The 19,088-nt window shown below is 33.2% G+C and overlaps 1 protein-coding gene and 1 long non-coding RNA gene across 2 annotated transcripts; both read left to right on the forward strand.

Annotated features, from left to right (window-relative positions):
- The first annotated feature begins 618 nt into the window (after positions 1–618).
- On the forward strand, positions 619–4,178 carry LOC118037454 (uncharacterized). The gene is made up of 2 exons (XM_035043438.2): positions 619–3,333; positions 3,567–4,178. The coding sequence occupies exons 1-2, from the start codon at positions 642–644 to the stop codon at positions 4,019–4,021; spliced, it is 3,147 nt and encodes a 1,048-aa protein (XP_034899329.1). The 5' UTR covers positions 619–641; the 3' UTR covers positions 4,022–4,178.
- Positions 4,179–5,272: 1,094 nt separating this feature from the next.
- LOC118037455 (uncharacterized) lies at positions 5,273–8,067 on the forward strand. The gene is made up of 3 exons (XR_004685601.2): positions 5,273–5,364; positions 7,354–7,410; positions 7,958–8,067. It is a non-coding gene; the product is annotated as an uncharacterized lncRNA (long non-coding RNA).
- The last annotated feature ends 11,021 nt before the right edge of the window (positions 8,068–19,088 follow it).

The following is a 19,088-nucleotide window of genomic DNA, read 5'->3' on the forward strand; positions in this document are numbered from 1 at the left end:
CAATCAAATACAAAATAACCAAATAACCTTTCAATGAAAGTTATTTTTTGTCTTTCTTTTAAGGATATTATAGTATTTGCACTTTTTATTTTTTGTTTGAAAATCCTAATCTAACCAACAAAAAATAACAATAATCATTAAATCCTTATTAAAAGACGATCCAACACCTCAAACCAAGGCTAATATTTTGAATGGAGGGGTAAAATAGTCATTTTACTATAATAATCCACAGTTGTCTATGAAAAGCCTAATCTAACTAACAAAAAATAACAATAATCATTGAATCCCTATGCAAAGATGATCCAACCCCTCGAACCAAGACTAATTTTTTATGAGCAGAGGGGAGAATAATTATTCTACTGTTGTAAATCTATTGTGATATATGTTTATTAGTACATTGAAATGGCCATGCCTTTTAAAGTTTCTTTAAATTTTAATATCATTTAAAACTTTTAATGAAAACTCTGGACTGTCTATTTAATTCTCTGGACCATATTATTTAATTTTGTTTTCAAACTTTCACAATAATGAAAACTCTGGGCCACACTATTTAATTCTCTGGACCTCACTATTTAATTTTGTTTTAAAACTTTCACATTAAAGGGCATTAGATTTTTTTTCGCCTCTCCATTTGCATCAACATGAAGCATTCTTGCTTGAATTCCAAGATGGCTTTGTGTAATCTTTTCCATGGAATTCTCCTTTTATGCATGAGCTTCAGCTCGGAAACTGCTATAGCAGCTACATTTTCAAATGTGTCCGATCGACTTGCTTTACTAGACTTCAGGGGACTGATAACTAAAGATCCACACAAAATCATGAGTTCATGGAATGATTCAATCCATTTCTGCAATTGGATTGGTGTTTCATGCAGTTCATCTAATGGAAGAGTTGTAACTTTGAACCTGGAGTCTCAGAGTTTGGTTGGCTCTATACCGCCTTCTGTAGGAAATCTTACATATCTGACAGGCATCAACCTGCGAAACAACAGCTTCCATGGTGAACTTCCTGAAGAGCTGGGTCGTCTATCGCGCTTGCAGCATATCAACGTCACCTTCAATTCCTTTGGTGGGAAGATTCCCGCTAATCTCACTTACTGCACAGAACTTACTGTATTTAGTGTTGCTGTCAACAAGCTTACCGGGGAGATTCCACACCAGCTTAGTTCATTGACAAAGTTGGTCATCCTGGATTTTGGAGGTAATCAATTTACAGGAAGCATCCCATCTTGGATAGGGAACTTTTCTTCTCTCTTTGCTCTGTCACTTCCACTGAATAATCTACGAGGAAGCATACCAAATGAACTTGGCCAGCTAACTGGATTGGGTTATTTTCAAGTTTATGGCAATTATTTGTTTGGTACGATTCCAACTTCAATTTTTAATATTTCTTCTATATACTACTTCTCTGTTGCTCAAAACCGGCTGCACGGGCAGTTTCCCCCCAATTTAGGTGTGACTCTTCCTGCCTTGGAAATATTTTCTGGGGGTGCTAACTATTTTACAGGACACATACCTGTATCACTGTCAAATGCTTCTGCACTTCAGATTCTTGATTTTTCTAGAAATGGTCTCACTGGAAATATTCCGAAAAATCTAGGAAGCTTGACAAGTTTGGTTAGACTCTATTTTGATCTAAACAACCTAGGAAACGGGGAAGTGGATGGTTTGAATTTTCTTAGTTCTTTGGCCAACTGCACCAACCTAGAGGTGTTAGGTCTTTCAGAAAATAATTTCGGAGGAGAATTGCATAACTCCATAGGGAACCTTTCAACCCAGTTAAAAATTTTAACTTTAGGATCTAATCTGATCCATGGAAACATCCCTGCTGAGATTGAGAACCTAGTTAACTTGAGCCTCCTGGGATTGGAAGGTAACTACCTGACTGCCAATGTTCCTGATCTTATCGGGAAGCTGAAGAAATTAGAGGGTTTGCATTTGAATGTCAATAGATTCTCTGGATCAATCCCATCAGCCCTTGGTAACTTGACCAGATTGACTAGGCTCTTCTTGGAGGAAAACAGATTCGAAGGAAACATACCTTCAAGTCTCGGAAACTGCACAAGTCTGCAAAATCTGAATCTTTCGAGCAACAATCTGAACGGAACCATACCCGAAGAGGTTCTTGGTCTTTCATCTCTCTCAATTTCTTTGGTTATGTCTAATAATTCCTTGACTGGTTCCCTATCATTAAAAGTAGGTAACCTACACAATCTCATGGAGTTGGACATATCAGGAAACAAATTGTCAGGTACAATTCCTAGTACACTCGGCACTTGTATCAGTTTAGAACGCCTTCATTTAGAGGGGAACAAGTTTGAAGGGCCGATTCCAGAATCTTTGGAAACTTTGAGAGGTTTGGAAGAACTAGATCTGTCAGAAAATAATTTAACTGGGAGGGTCCCTCAATTTCTCGGAAGGTTTTCAGGTCTCAGGCATCTGAATCTTTCTCATAATAATTTAGAGGGGGAAGTGTCAAGAGATGGTATATTTGCAAATGCAAGTGCCTTCTCAGTAGTTGGGAATGATAAGCTCTGTGGAGGTATCCGAGAATTGCATTTACCTCTATGCTCCAGGAAAAAACCCAGAGAACCTCCTTCCTTCAAGGTAGTAATACCAGCAACAATTGCAGCAGTATTCATTTCTGTTCTATTGTGCTCTCTGTCAATTTTTTGTATCAGAAGAAAGTTACAAAGGAATTCCAACAAACCTCCCCCTGAGGAGCAGCAAGTAGGTATTTCATACTCGGAACTCATAAAATCAACCAATGGATTCGCTGCTGAAAACTTGATTGGTTCTGGAAGTTTTGGATCTGTATACAAAGGAATTCTTTCTGGTGAGGGAAGAATTGTTGCGATTAAGATTATGAACCTTCTTCAGAAAGGTGGTTCAAAAAGTTTCATTGATGAATGTAATGCTTTAAGAAGCATAAGGCATCGTAATCTCCTGAAGATCATCACTGCTTGCTCGACCGTTGATCATCAAGGTAATGATTTCAAAGGTCTTGTTTTTGAGTTCATGTCTAATGGCAATCTAGACCAGTGGCTACATCCAACAACTGAACAGCAATATCGAACCAAGAAATTGAGCTTTACTCAAAGACTGAATATTGCCGTTGATGTTGCTTCTGCATTGGATTATCTCCACAACCATTGTGAAACCACAATCGTTCATTGTGATTTAAAGCCAAGCAACGTGCTCCTTGATGACGATATGACAGCCCACGTTGGTGACTTTGGATTAGCTAAATTCCTCTCTGAAGCATCCAAGAATCCCTCCATAACTCAAACAATTTCTGCAGCTTTAAAGGGTTCAATTGGCTACATCCCTCCAGGTATGGGTCTTAACCTGACGAATCATCTTGAACTCATGATTGCTAATTTTATCCCTAAATTGCAACTACTTTTGCACAACTCTCTGCTGAAAAGTTTTGTATCCTTCAAAAAACTTGCTAAAATCTATGAAACATTCTTTTGTACATTGCAGTTCATCTGCTTTGTTTATCTTAGTGTCTAAATTAGAATTGCATACAAATCTCTCTAAATGATAGTATACTGGCACTTGCAGAGTATGGGATGAGAGGCGAAGTTTCTGTACTTGGAGATATTTACAGCTATGGAATACTACTGCTAGAGATGTTCACAGCAAAAAGACCTACCGATGACATGTTCGAAGGTGATCTAAATATTCACAAGTTTGCTGATATGGCTTTCCCTGGCAATGTCATGGCTATCGTTGACCCATCGATGCTAGCTGAAGAAGAGATTTATGAGAATGAGATAAATGAACATGGCATAGAAGAAAGAGCAATAATCCACGATAATGATTTTCAAGTCAACAGGACAAGCAACATTGAGGAATGCCTGGTGTCTCTTATGGAAATCGGACTCTCATGCTCCAACAAATCACCTGGGAAACGGATGGCGATGAACATAGTTGTGAATAAATTGCAAGTAATAAGAGATTCATTCTTTAGATCTATTAACAGGTTAGGTAAGAATGTTGCTGTAGATTTTAAATGAACATAGTGTGAACTCGTAGCATAGGCTGGACTGTCAGCTTAGTTATTACTAGGTAAAAAACTCTTCTGTTGTCATTATATTTCTACCACTATGTGATATTGCTATGTGCCTGACTATGATTGGCGTAATCTAATGTTCATTGAGTAGCCCACTTTAGATTTCCTCAATCTGATAATAATGATCCATCTACTTGCTATTATTAATGGTATTGTTACTCATTTTTTATTATATAAAAAAATCAAGAAAAAAACAAAAAAAAATCCAAAATATAAAAGGATGTGCATAAAAAAAAAAACTTAGAAAATTATCCAAGTTAGTGGTGAAGAACCAAAAATAATAAGTGGAAAAGTTACAGAGTCATAATGTATAAGATTAGCAGAATTAACAACCCAATTCTAATTGACAAAGAGCCCCATTAATTGACAAAGGACCTTATTAATGAAAATATTTTTTTTTTGGGTAAAGAAATACAAATTTGGATAAGTAAGGATTAAATGAGAATTTTGAATGGCTTAATTAATCTTATTGAGGACTTGATTGCAAGAAAAATCAATTTTTAGAGTCAATTTATGTTAATTGGAATAAATTAAAGTCTAGGGACTTGATTGGTTTTTTGAGAGGTTTAATTGGATGAATCAGGGGCTTAATTGTTATAATATTGAAGTTTGATAGGCAATTAAGGACTTGATTAAAAAAATCTAAAATCAAGGACTAAATTGAAAAAGGCGTGAGATTGTATAGGCTGAAATTGACCAAATTAGAAGCCAAATTGAATAAAATTGAAAGTTTGATAATCAATCAAAGGTCCAATTGCACAAATAAAAAACCATGGACCAAAATAAAAATGGCGATGAACTTTGGGGATGATGATTGAGTTTGATAGGGGTGAAATTACATGATATTTAAAGCTTGGGAGGCAATTACGGGTGCAATTAAAAGCAATTAGAAGAACATAGACTAAAGTGAAGATTTTCAAATCTCAAATTGAAAACCCTAATTTCTAGGGTTTAACCTAAATGACGTGTTGTTCGACCACTGTTTAGCTTCTTCTTTATCAGTTTTGGTTGATTGAGTGGACACCTCCAAACAAATGAATATGACATCTTTGACCACCTCTAAGGCTGTAATCACCACAATTAAACTGATAAACACCCAATTTATAAAGATCAACTACTCTCATCAAATGTTTACATTCCATTTTCTTTAATAAACTCAACAATATCTTATCCTTGATCAGCCATCATTGCATTTTCAGATTCTCAACTAATCGAGTTGGCACCTTTAAATGAATAAATGTGAAACTAAACACCTCCAAATTGAGCAAGAGTGGATCCAATCGAAAGGTATGGTTCTCTTTTATCAAGTTTAGGTGGTCTCCTATGACATTTACATCGAAGTTGCTCCAACTAAGTCTCGAAATTGCTACAGACCTCTAAATTGAGATACTTCTTTGTGCAAAACCACTCAACTTTTTCTTGTATTCACACTTCAAAATTCCCAAAGGGTTCTTATCAAGGGTCATAAATCTTTCATCCAAAATCAGAAGGTGAGGGATGCATGCCTTTGTCTCAAAGCAAAACAAAACCATCTAGGCAAATTTGTTACAAAATCTCTATCCCAACACCATTTAAAGACATAGGTTCTAGCTATTAACATTTGTCTAAAACTCTTTTATTTTGATTAGAGGGCTAAGGTTTTGTAAATCCCAAGAAAAAAATAAATAAATGAAAGTGAAGAAATTCATGCATATGGTTAAAAAAAATATATAGGAATTCAGAAATTTTTTGAATATGAATCTCCTGGTGAAATAATTCAAGATATTATAATGAACTCCGTACTGTTGAGGGTTGGATTTAATTGAAAAAAATAATAATAATAATACACTTAAGGGAAAAAGGGGGCCTAAATGCAAATAAGAGAAAATATAGAGTATAAACACTATCTCCTCACCAAAACAAAATCGGTAGGAACCATAAGGAGAGAGAATAGGGAGTTTTATACCCATTCTTGAGAAATCAAGAGAGAAACACTAACATTTCGAGAACCCATCCAAGATTTAGAGCTTATAGATGGGAATAAACACTTGAGAGCAAAGGATTACCAAGAAATTGAACAATAAGAAAAGAAAGGAGGGAGTTGAAAATCTTCAACTGGTTAAAGATCAAGATCTTAATTTGTTACCAGGTAAGGTATTCTAAACATAATTTAAATAAATATATATATATATATATATATATCATTTTTAAATTCGATAAAGAATTGATGCCTTGATATTGAATCATAGGTTAGGGTTCTTAGACATAAATTGGGGAAAAAGTACTTATTGTTGAAATTAAGTTAATTTATGTGTGTGGCATGTAGTTTATGAAAGTATTGTGTGAAGAGGAGGGGGAGACAACTCTGGACAGACTTGTCTCCTGACTTTCAGTGAGATTTTGAATAGAAGGATGAGGGAATTAGGATAGGATTCCTCATAGAAATTGTAGATTTGAATGTTATCTAACCAAGGAAATTGGTCTTGCTCAATTTGAAGATGTAGAACTCCAGTTATGAGTTACCAACTGAAACTGAGTCATGACTAATTATGTAGGGCAGCAGGACTGATTAGTTGATGAGCAATTTTGACTATCTTAGAGGTAAAATTGGGTTCTCCTTCCTTAGATAACTGGTAGCCTCGTGTCTTAGCTTTCTAACGAGATAAATTTCACTTAAAATGGAGTTTTAGAACCTCAGATATAGTTAAAAACCTTATGAGTGTTCGGACAGTGACAGTTGGAAATTGGACAGAGACGGTTCAAAGTCAGACAGTGACAGTTGGAAATTGGACAGTGACAGTTCAAAGTCAGATAGTAACGGTTCAAAGTCAGACAATGACAGTTGGAAATTAGACAATGACAGTTCAAAGTCAGATAGTAACGGTTCAAAGTCAGACAATAACAATTGGAAATTGGACAGTGACAGTTCAAAGTCAGACAGTAACGGTTCAAAGTCAGACAATAACAATTGGAAATTGGACAGTGACAGTTCAAAATTAGACAGTAATAGTTGGAAACTGGACAGTAACAGTTCAAAATTTGACAGTGACAGTTGGAAATTGGACAATAACAATAGATTTTCACGTGAATACTATAAATAAGAATATAAAAGAATTGAGTCATACGAATGCTTACACGTTGAGATACTAACTCTGAAAATATATATGAGAAATGTATGTATGTTATTATGAGAAAATGAGCATGCATAAAAAGTAATATATGAGTAATGGATGAATATGAATTCTCTATAATAACGGCTTGAAGGAATCATAACCAAAAAACTTCCTTATGATTCAGGAGGAGCAACCAGGATTGGATCTTCTGTTAGGGGAGGTCGCAAGACAGGCGAAGCAGGTGCGTGATTTTCCTCCTATTTGCACTTATATAATTTAAAATTTGTCTGGTGTATGCAATTACAGTAAATGTCGTGTTCAATATAAATAAAATCTAGCATAAATACAAGATTAGCTTCAGCTCATGGAATCCGTGATAGGATTGGCGGGATGTGAATTACAAGATTAGCTTTGGCTAATGGCATCCGTGATAGGATTGCCGGGAGATAATTTACAAGATTAGCTTCGGCTAATGGTATCTGTGATAGGATTGTCAGGATGGGATTTACAAGATTAGCTTCGGCTAATGGCATCCGTGATAGGATTGCCGAGAGATGAATTACAAGATTAGACTTTGCAATGTCACCCAGTGTATGCAAGTAAATAAGATTATTCAACTAAGAATATACAAATGAGTGTTAATTGGGTTTAAAAGATCTACAAGCAAAATATAAGTTCCTTGTTAGAATTCTCATGGATTCGATAGAAAGTTAATACTTCATTCGTATTCATTACAAGAGCATACATATATTCTTTATCAACATAATGGTATGTTTATTTATGTACAGGTCCATCAAACATCCAGGAAGATCATTAGTTTAGGACTCTACTTTATGATGCTTATGTAAATATTTAACTTAAACAAAAGGGAATTAACGTGATATGTAGTATACTTTTGTGTAAACCTTGATGTAATTATAAAAGTTTCAGCTTGGCATTTAGTATTTTAGTTATCTTGTAATTAACCCTTTTGAAACATTTAAGGACACTTGTTATGTTTGTAAATACTTTCTTTGCATGTTAGTATTCCTTTTTTTTAAATTTTTATGATATGATGTTTGGAACTATGTTTCATATTGATCTTACTCGTAAATATATATATATATATATATATATATATATTGTGTGGAATTATGAGGTTTGATATAAGGTCCAGAATTATGGGACCTTGTGATGATGGGCTGATTGAGTAAACTGATAGTAGTCGATAACTTGGTGGTGTCCTAAATGCAAACGAAACTCTGCTGAATTTTTGAAAAAAAATATATTTACCCTCAAATAAAAAGGATATGTTGGAAATTTTTACATTGATCGAGTCGTGCAATCGAACTGTTACAGGTTTTATCAATTTATGTTTGAATCCATCAATAACCCTAGTCAAACCCTATAAATACTCCATTTAAAATAAAGAAAAGAGGAGAGAGAGGAAAAACATGAAGAAAACACACTATGAAAAGATTCTTGTGTGAAGGTTTAAAAGCTTAATATAAAATGTCTAACAAGTTTTGAAAGGAAAAATATAGTTAAAGAGAAAAGAGGGAATAAAAGAGAAGAAAAACAATAACTCATAGCCAACAAGCTTAGAGAAGATATAGCCATGTAAAAGTTCAAGGGTGGAGTCTATATGGTTTCCCTATTCATGATTTCTTAATTTTTAAATCTCTTTTGATGTTGTTTGAGCTTATCTTGTATTTTTTGGCTTGATTTTGGTGCTGGAATAATCTAATGTTTTTTTGACAGAGTTTGTTTTGTTTTTGTTATTGTTTTAAACATGTTTTAGATTCCGCAAGCTTTTGTTATGATAGTTTTGTTTTTGGTTTTGTTTCTTGTTTTAGGCTTACACTGAAGGCATGATTTTGTGTTTTGATGTTTGTTTGATTCTGTGTTCTTAGCCCAATAGCATGTTAATGATGTATTTTAGGTATTTTGATTGGTGTTTAAATATGTTTTGTAATAAAACAGTAAGTTGCTTTTGTTTGTGGGTTAAATATTTTGGAAGCATTTTAATCAATTCGATGTATTTTAGTGCAAGTCCATGGTTCATACAAGCATGTTTTGGTATATAGATGTTAAAAATACCAAGTTTTGAATCCAAATAGTATGAATACATTTGTTATTTAGCTTTGATAGTTTTGAACTTTAAAACTTCATTCATGTTATTGAAGTTTTAATGTTATTTATTGGTTCTTTGGATTCAACTATGCTTAGTATTGGTAATGTAGTTTGTAAGGACCAAAAGCAGCATATTTCAGAAGCCTAAAAGGCTAGTTCTGGGTTTAATAATAGGCTGGGAATTTCTTGGTTGCTGGGTTTGATTTTTTCATGTTTTTTTAAAGAACATTGTCTTAGCCCTATGATTTGAACCGATTTTGGTCCAATTCTTTGAATTAAACCATTCAAGTAACTTGACTAGTAGATAATGTAGGGTTTATTTGCATCAATAACAAGTTTATGAGGATTTTAATCATAGAATTTTGGTTTTGAACGAAAACTCATTTTGACAAAATCGTGTTGGTTCTTTGATAACCGAAGTGAATGAATGCTAGATTATGTATCCTTGCATGATTTTGAATAAAACTCTGCCCTTGATTGCATGAAAACTTGTTTAGATTGAGATTTGTGCTTGTTGGGTTCTTGATAAATGTTTTTTGTATTCTTCACGATTTGAGTATTAGATCCATTTTTTTGTGGAATTGTTTTTTTTTAATTTTCAACTTTAATTTTGTTTCAATTTAAACCTTTTTTTTTGTTTAGTTTTTTGGTCAAACCTTACTTTTTATTTTATGTTCATGGTTGAACCAATGTCTTTTGGTCGACCTATTTAGGCTTTATTTGTTTGGATAACTTTTTGTTACAAATTTTTATGGCCAAATAAAGTGTTTAGCAAAACACACCTTTAAGTTCATTTTGGCAGTTTTTCTGGGGGGAAAAAATTTGTTTTACCAAACATGACCATACAAAAAATTTAAAAAAAAAACAAAAAATAATTTTGTTTGTTGCATATGGCCCAATCCTTACAAAAAAAAATGCATTTTATTTATAAAAAGGAGTGAATAATGTTTTTAGCATTATTTTTAGAAACTTTTGTGTTTTGTTTTGTTTTGTATTTGTTTTTGGAATTTACAATAATTTTTTAAAATTCCTTAAGTATCTGACCAATACTTTAGCTATTCAAGAGCCTTTATTTTTTGATAGATGGACACTTATATTCATTGGTTTTTTTATATTTGCTATTGTGACCTTTAAAAAATTTATTGAGTTTTCTCAACATAGTGATATTGAGACAATACTAATCCATCACATGTCTTAAAAAAGAAATTATTCTTAGTATGACATTTCAATATCTAAGTTTTTCATGTCAAACTTATTTGTTAACATTTTATTGGTAGACTTTATCATGCAGTCATTACTGCTCAAAATAAGCATATCATCTATAAAGAAACATACAATGACATAATATTTATTTGTATTTTTCACATTAACAAATTTATTAACTTTGTTGATTTTGAACCCATTTGATAACATAACATTATCCAACTTTTCATGCTATTATTTATATACTTGTTTTAAACCATAAAGTTTTAGGGTTCTTTTTGCTCTTTAACCTGAATTTAGTCTATCTTCTCTCTTTTTGTGTCTGTTGTTGTCTTATTATGCTTTTGGCTGTATTAATTGGTATCAAAGTCCAATGATCCCAAGTTTATATTGCTTGTTGTGTGTTGCAATTTCATGAATAATTGTTTACAACTACCAACCATGGTAAAAAGAGGTGGTGAAGAAGGTGTGGTCATAAAAAGGACAAGGATGCTTTTTTTTAGGAGAAGAGCATCTAAGAGCTCATCATGGAGGATATGTAGAGTTATATCACATAATTGACTCGTAGGTCAGAAGAGAAAGAACTACGGGAACAAAACCAAAACTAAGATAGTGATCATGGGACTTTGGACAATACTGAAAACCAAATGCATGATCAGATGAGACAACCTCTTGATTGGGAAGAGATCAGATCTAGAGATTTTGACTTTCACATTAAAATCCTTGAATTTATAGAAACTTTACGAGTGGAGGAGTTTATAAATTGAATTGTTGAGGAGGAACGAATTAAGTAAAAAAGAGATTCTTGAACAAATACAAATAAAGCTGATTTTGATTAAATTAAAAGGTAGGGCTTCTACCTTATCATAAACCAATTTTAAGGATTAAAGGGTAGGGATTATACCTTATTATAAACCAATTTTTAAGGATTGAAGGGTAGGGATTCTGCCTTGTCATAACCCAATTTTAGACCCCCCCTAAAAATTTCTCATCTTCATGTAATAAATATTTTTCTTTCAAAAATTAAAAAAATATTTTGGATCACAAATAGGCAAGCATTTAATCCACAACTAGTTTGAATATCATTAGGATGGAAAATTTGGAAGTCTTGTAGAGGAAAAGGCTGAAAATGGACTGAATTGGTTAGAATTGGTTACAATTGCACAAATTAGAAGTTAAAGGACTAAAAGTGACAAGATGGTGAAGTTTGGGAGTCCATTTATACCAATGGAGAGCTTAATTGAAGAAAATATTAAATATCAATGGTCCAATTGAAAATGCCGAAGGTGAAACTGAAAAGGTTCTTAAGATTAAGATTCAAATCAGGACTTGATTGAAAACTTCTAGAAGATATGGTCGGAAATTGAAAAGGGGTTGGCGACCAAATTAAAAAACCTATTTTTTTCAAAATGCAAAAATGGCACCGTCCAATTTATGATTCATTACCTCTTTCATTCTTCCTAGCCATGCCACAAAAGAAACAACGTGAGTATAGGTCTCTTAGCTGCATTATCCTCCACACATCTCACCAAACAGGGCAACAAACATGTCTACCTTACAGCCTTGCATTCGTACTCCAACCTCTAGCCATAAAATACAAACTTTGCAGCCCCTTAAATGCTGCGCGCCAAAGCATGCTGCCCATCCAACCTCTTTGACAAGTGTACCATACTACCAATACAGCAGGAGTTTAATGGAGGGTAAGGATCGACTCAAGGATGGAACGGCTTCAATGAGGCCACAAAGACATGGCATAGAAGGTTCTTAAATCTATATATAAAGGTGCTCAAGCTCTGATGAAGAGGGGGGAGTTTTTTAAGGTTTAGATGAAAAATAGAAACGAAAGAAATAGAGCAAAAGGAGAGAAAGTTAAAGAGCAACGCTAGAAAAAACCTTGGAGAGGAAATCCCATTAGAAATACAGTGAAGTGATGAGAAGATAGAAAAGGTAAGAATGGATAGAAAAGTTTACTTTGGTGGTAGCTCAGCAATGCAACCTCACCTCCAAAGCATTCTAAAATCTTAGAAAGAAAAGAAGAGGAACCATCAACTCATACACTTGAGTGGTAGTAACAACATAGAAGTAGCTGACCATTGGAAAGGTTGCAACTTTTCTTCTTTTGTATTAATGAAGCCTTGATCATGTTATTTCCCTGGATGATGAAAGTGTAGGACTGTCATGGTAGTGTCTGCACTCAAAATCATCTAGTTTTGGTTTGAAAAAACAAAAAGAAAAGTGTGATGGCGTGTTTTGCAAACCAAGCTGAGGTGCCCAGGTTCATTCCATGTCTTAAGTATTTATGTTGGGGTCTTGACTAGTGGATCTTTAAAAGCCTCTTTTCTTCTTCGATTTATTAGTGGCTGTTAGAGAGTTAACAAGCTGATCTCTCCGTAAATTCAAGATCTAACCTACTCCCTGCCTATTTTGTGTTCTTTTAAAAGAAAAGAAAAATCCAAAAGATATATTTTGCATATTTTATCATTTTTTTTAATTTTCAAAAAACAAATACAAAAATATTTTACATACATGGTTGGGGTTTTATAATCGGGCTGACACATGAAAAACAAAATTCACTAATTTTTTGTTTCGATAAAATATCCTAAAAATAAGGATTAACATCATGATTCTATAAAACAAAGTAGAATAACGTAGGAAAAACACAAACAATAATAACCTTTTATTTAAAGGATGCGATAAGGATAATGTCTACCTTTCTTTAAGCATAATTAATCTAATACATGAATCTTTGAACAAGCCAATGTCTATTTAGGATCTCTAGTTTTCTTAATTACTATGTAGTGACTCTAAAATAATTAATTTATTCAGCTTTGACATCCACCATGATGTGACATGTGTCGATACATAACATCGGGCGACGGCTCCACTTTTTGTTTATTTAACAAAAAGGTTTTTCTCGATTGGAGGAAATGAAGATTTTATTGGAGTCGCCATCTAATAATATGAGGGAACTAAAAATCCCAAGTTAGACACTAGTCCTAGAGATTCAGGTACTGGGTTAGTTGTGATTAAGGGAAGGTAGACACCACCCTTAAAACAACCTTTCAAGAGAAAGGTTACCCTTACTTGTGTGTTTTTATATTTGATTCAAATGCTATTACCTTTTGAGCTTATTTACAATTTGTTTCTTTTAAAAATGGTTAACGTTGGTCCCTAAAAATATAAAACACGTCAAAAAATGACATCAATCCCTAAAAATAGGAGACTCGTCTAAAATGTCGACGTTTGACCCTAAAAAGGAGAGTTACATCTGAGTTACCAAAAAGAAATAATGGACATAATCCATATTTGGTATAAATACTCTTGACATCGGTCCTTTTCTGTAAAAAGAGACGTGTCGACAAACAATATTCGTAGGAGACGCATCAAAAAAAAATGAATGACATCAGTTCCTAAAAATAGGAGACTCGTCTAAAATATTGATGTTTAACCCTAAAAAGGAGAATTACGTCTGAGTTACCAAAAAGAAATTATGGACATAATCCATATTTGGTATTTAAATTTTTGACATCAATCATTTTTTGTAAAAAGAGATGTGTCGACAAACAATATTCATTTATAAAACAAAAATTATTTTGATATCGTTGAGAAATGGGTATAACCATACTTGAGAATTGGGCTTTGGACCTATGAACGATGACATGATAAGATGGGTGTTGAACCCGCGTCGTTATTCCTTTTATATTTATTTTTGGTTTTTTTTGTTTTACAATGCAAGAAAATTTACAAATACTTATATATAAAAATATTAAAAATACTGTTAGAAATCCCAAAAAATTACCTGAGTGCCACCGCATAGGTAAGAGACTAAAATACCCTCAAATTTCTCAGAAAATTACGAAATGCCCCAGTGGCGCTTGTAGCTCACGCGCGGTCACTGTTGGAGGCGGTGAAATTTTTCGGACAGATTCCGGCCAACGAATGGTTGATTCTAGTAGATCTGAGGGAGAGGATTCTGATGACTGTGGTTTCGACGGCCGTTTATGGCTAATGAGGGAGAATCGTCGGTTTAAAACTTCGAGTGGCCGAAGAAATTGTGGCCTTTTTTCAGCCGGATGGGGAGAATAAACGCTAAAAACGGCTGGCGTTTTGCTTTATAGAAGGCTAGTAGCCTTTATGTGGTGGTTCAAAGGCTTCAAACGGCCGAAAATGGGAGATCGGATGAGAGAGAGAGAATCGCCGGCGAGACGACAGAGAGAGTCTAACGCTTTGCTACGGTGTGAACATTAGCATGGTACACCAGTGCAGTTGAAGGTTGTGAACTGTTGGATCGCGAATGAACTGATACTTTGACTGTGATTGGCTTGATCTGCAAGTTGATCGGACGGTCCGAAAGGGCTGATCTTTGATCTGGTGTGGCGCGGTGCACCGATAGATTGGTACACCTGGTGACGTGGCATAACAGGATCGAATGGCAGATTGTTTTAAGGGCTGAGATGGATTTAGGTCTTAATCTAAAGTGGTAAGCCCTAATGTATCCTATTAAATCAAAGGTCCAAAACTAAACATTATTAGATCTAACGGTTAGGATATTTTTGGTATTTTTCAAATTATTTTTTTTTAAAATCAATATCTTACTCGCGCAAAGAAAAACTAAAAAAAAACCTCAAATTGTAATCCAAATCTCTTCTCTCTTTTTTTCTTTTTTTTTCTTTTTTCCTCCTCCATTTTTCCTTCTGGCGAATTTTCACCAATTATTTATACCCAATAACGAGGGCACATCAAAATCTCATGGCGGTGGCACGTATCTGCTTCAAAGAAAAAAATTGCATCGCCGCAACTACCCCGCCTACTATGATAAATTTCTACATTATTGATTTTGTTTTATTATATATATAATAATAAATATTTGTATGGGTAAAACTAAAAAAAACTCAAATTAGTATTAAAAAAAACTCATTTCAACCGCTAAAAAAAAATATTTTAATTACCAAAAATTATGTTGAAGCATTAAAAAACATTCGATAGGTATCAACCCGGTGGACCGGGTTTGACCGAAAAATAACGGTTTTAACCCGAAATGGCCTGAAAACTCATTTTTTACCCCAGTCGACATGGTTTGACCCGTATTGACCCGTGGACTCGGTTTTGATCAAAAATAATGATTTTGACCCGAAACGGACCGAAAACTCATTTTTTTACCTTAGTCGGCATGGTTTGACCCATATTGAACCGGTGGACTCGGTTTTGATCGAAAATGACGGTTTTGACCTGAAACAGCCTGAAAACTCATTTTTTTACCCTGATCGACATGGTTTGACCCATATTGACCTAGTGAAATCAGTTTTTATAGAAAGATGCGGTTGACTCAAGAAAAATATATTTTTGAATTTTAAACTTTTTTCTTAATTTTTTTGGGATTTTTATGAATAATAATAGAAATAAAATAACATTCAAAAAAATCTTAGTGAATCAAAAATTGGGTTACAACAACATGCATCATGGAAATAGTTAAAGAGGACACAAAAGATGCAAGGAAAGCTGGGAATCAATGATTGGAAAAAAAATAAAGAAGTTAAGGGAGCACTACGTTCCATTTGGCTATACTTATACCTTGTACTAAAGGCTATACACATTAAAACAAAAGGGTAAATCTATCTATGATCATATTGATAAATCTTATTCATTGTTGGCTGACAAAAATGGAAGAACAGTTGGTGGAAAGATATTTGAGTGGGTTAGGACAATCCATCCAAGACGTGGACAATTTTAGAGGTATATCAATGGGTCTTGATGGCGGAGAAGCAGAAGCAGCAAGCTACCAAAGCTATAAACAAAGGTTTTCAGGCATACCAGTACAATGGAGGAGGGTCCAACAATAATATGACCAACCTCTCCTAAAAATAAATATACTCAGCAAAATTAATAGACAATTGGTTAGAATTATTGTTTAGCTTTCAGGATTCGTTGTTATAGTTATGAAGAATTGGGACATCAAGCAAGTAGTGTAGCAAATGAAAGAGTCATCCAGGAAAAAATATGTTGATAGAAGAGCTTGTGAATGATGTGGCTAATCTTGTTTATGATGATTTTGATAATAGTAAAGAGATTTTAAATGGAGATGGCAACACTACTCTAGTTGTTCAAAAGATCATGTCGTCATTTAAGGGTGATTTGAAACAGAATTGGTTGTGCTCTAACATCTTCCAAACAACTTGTATTATCGATGACAAGGCATGTATTCTAATCATTGATTGTGATAATTGTGAGAATGTAGTGTCAACCGAAGTAGAGAAGTTGCAACTTAAAACAAAATAACACCCCACCCCCTACAAACTAAAATGGATGAGTGAAGATAACAAGGTAATCATGGACAAACACTGTTTTGTTTCATTTTTCATAGGTAAAAATTATTTTGATAATATTTGGTGTGCTTTGATGGCTATGGATGCGTATCATATATAGTTAGGAAAGGCTTGGCAATAAGATAGGAATGTTGTATTCAATGGGAGGCATAATACGTATACCCTCAATATAAAAAGAAAACATATATTATTGGCAGCTAAAAGGGAAGAGACAATTGTTGAAGGAAATGGTAAGAATAAGTTGTTTTTATCTAGATTTTTTGAGAAGGAGAAGACAAAATAGGAGGTAGGAGCGAAAAAGGAGGTGAAGATTTTGGAAAGGGTTTGGTGTGGAAAGAGTCATTGATGATTAGTAATGAGTCTATCAAGATTAAGGGTGGTGTTTGGGAATTGATTTTTTAACATACTTTATATGAGTCTATTGCACAACAGAGGTCAAAAAATGGTCAACAACATTGACAATACAATGCCCAAAACTCGAGGATGAGTTCTTTTCAACTCGTTAAAAATGATGTAGTTAGGTTTGTAGACATTTGAGGTTTTTAGCAGTTATATAGGGATCTGCCTCAAACAAATTATGTGAATGGCATATTAAATGTTTTCATGGACTAATGGAATAGGTTTAGATCCAACAGAAAGTTTGATCGCGTCAAATTAGGATAACGGCTTAAAATGGCAATAGTAAAATATTCGACTGTTGGATCGGGCTTAAATTTTAATATGGGATTCTATAGGATGCTTTCCTTTGTTAAGCCACTATATCGCTCATCAGACCTTAGATCTCCTGAAATTAGGCTCAGAAGTTGTTGTTCAGACCAATTTTGTTATTTTTCCTAATTATTTTTTGAAATTATTTATCTTTGGATTTTATAGTACTTTCATTTATATTCTAGAATTTTGATGTTGTTTCTTATTTTAGGTTAGTTTTTCTGGTTTATAAATATAATCGTAAACCTCTTTAGGGGCAAACGTTGTCATATTATTATTGCAGAAATTAAATAAAGCTTTAGAGTAATTTGTGTTTTAACCCAAATTCAGTCTATTTTTTATTTTTTATTATTTGATGTTGTCTTGTTGTTCGTTTGCCTTCATCACTTAAGGGAGTAGAATAGGCCAAAAGTGGGCATGGAATCTCCAAGGTCAGGAAGTCGACATGCACTTTATTTCTTTGTTATAACTAAGGCCTCGGTTGTTTGCTGGAAAGTTGTTTTCTTTTGGAAAGTTGTTTTTTTGAAAAAGTGCATGTCGATTTCTTGAAAAGTGAATTATTTTTATATATTTTATGGTATCATGAAAAATAAGTTGGAAAATATTTTTCAGTGTTTGGCTATATCATGTACAATGAGCTGGAAAATAACTTATTAATGTTTTTTTCAAGTTTATTAAAATAATAATGAACAAATTTTACAAATTAAAAAATTGAATGAGAATGAAATTGAAAAAAAATAATATAATTTTATAAAGTATCTGAAATAAAATAAATAACAATCAAAATAGTAGAGATCCAATCTAATAGATAAAAAGTTGAAAGATGATGAAATTAAAAAATAATTATAATTTCATAAATTATTTCAAATAAAATAAATAACAATAAAAAAAATAAAAACTAAATCTTATAGATAAAAAATTTCAATTAAGAAAATAATAAGAAAAAAGTAAATAATAATTATAAAAATGAGGACCAAAATTGATATAAAAATCAAATTAAATCAAATTTTAAGTGATGAAATTGAAAAAAAAAAGATTCAAAATAAAATATATAGCAATTAAAAGTTTGAGGACCAAATTTGATATAATCAACAAATAACATGAAATTAAATTATTATTTTTACTGAAAAATATTTTCCATTGAATAATATTTTTAATAACAAATAAACATAAAAAAAAAAATTAAAAAGTAATTTTCATAAAACAAACAGGGCTAAATATTTGTCTATGATATGGTGAAGGTTTCTTGAGAACCAAACTGTCGAAGAGATGATAAAATTGAACCTGGTCAGAATTTGGACTCGATGAATGTTATTTAGGTTCAGTGAGTTAGTGGCCATGAATTTTCCGTACGTTCTTATACATTATCCAGCTTTATTTGATGTTAGGAAATTCTAGAAAAGGATGAAGATGAAATTAAAGATTCATAAGGGATAAAATGGAGAAGAGGAAATTGCTCTGTTCCTCTAATGTTGCCCACTGTCTAGATTCATGCTAGCTAGATGCTTGGGTTGGAGTGCTGGATCAATGCAAAGACAGCAACACATTGGTGCGAAAAGGATAGAACCTTTTT

Source organism: Populus alba, chromosome 16 (assembly GCF_005239225.2).
Source record: "Populus alba chromosome 16, ASM523922v2, whole genome shotgun sequence".
Classification (NCBI taxonomy): domain Eukaryota; kingdom Viridiplantae; phylum Streptophyta; class Magnoliopsida; order Malpighiales; family Salicaceae; genus Populus; species Populus alba.

What these genes read in the sequence shown, in the direction of transcription:
- LOC118037454 (XM_035043438.2), top strand. Translation starts at nt 642, where the DNA reads ATGAAGCATTCTTGCTTGAATTCCAAGATGGCTTTGTGTAATCTTTTC. An exon ending in AATTGGCTACATCCCTCCAG is followed by an intron (nt 3,334 to 3,566) that starts GTATGGGTCTTA and finishes TGGCACTTGCAG; the next exon opens with AGTATGGGATGAGAGGCGAA.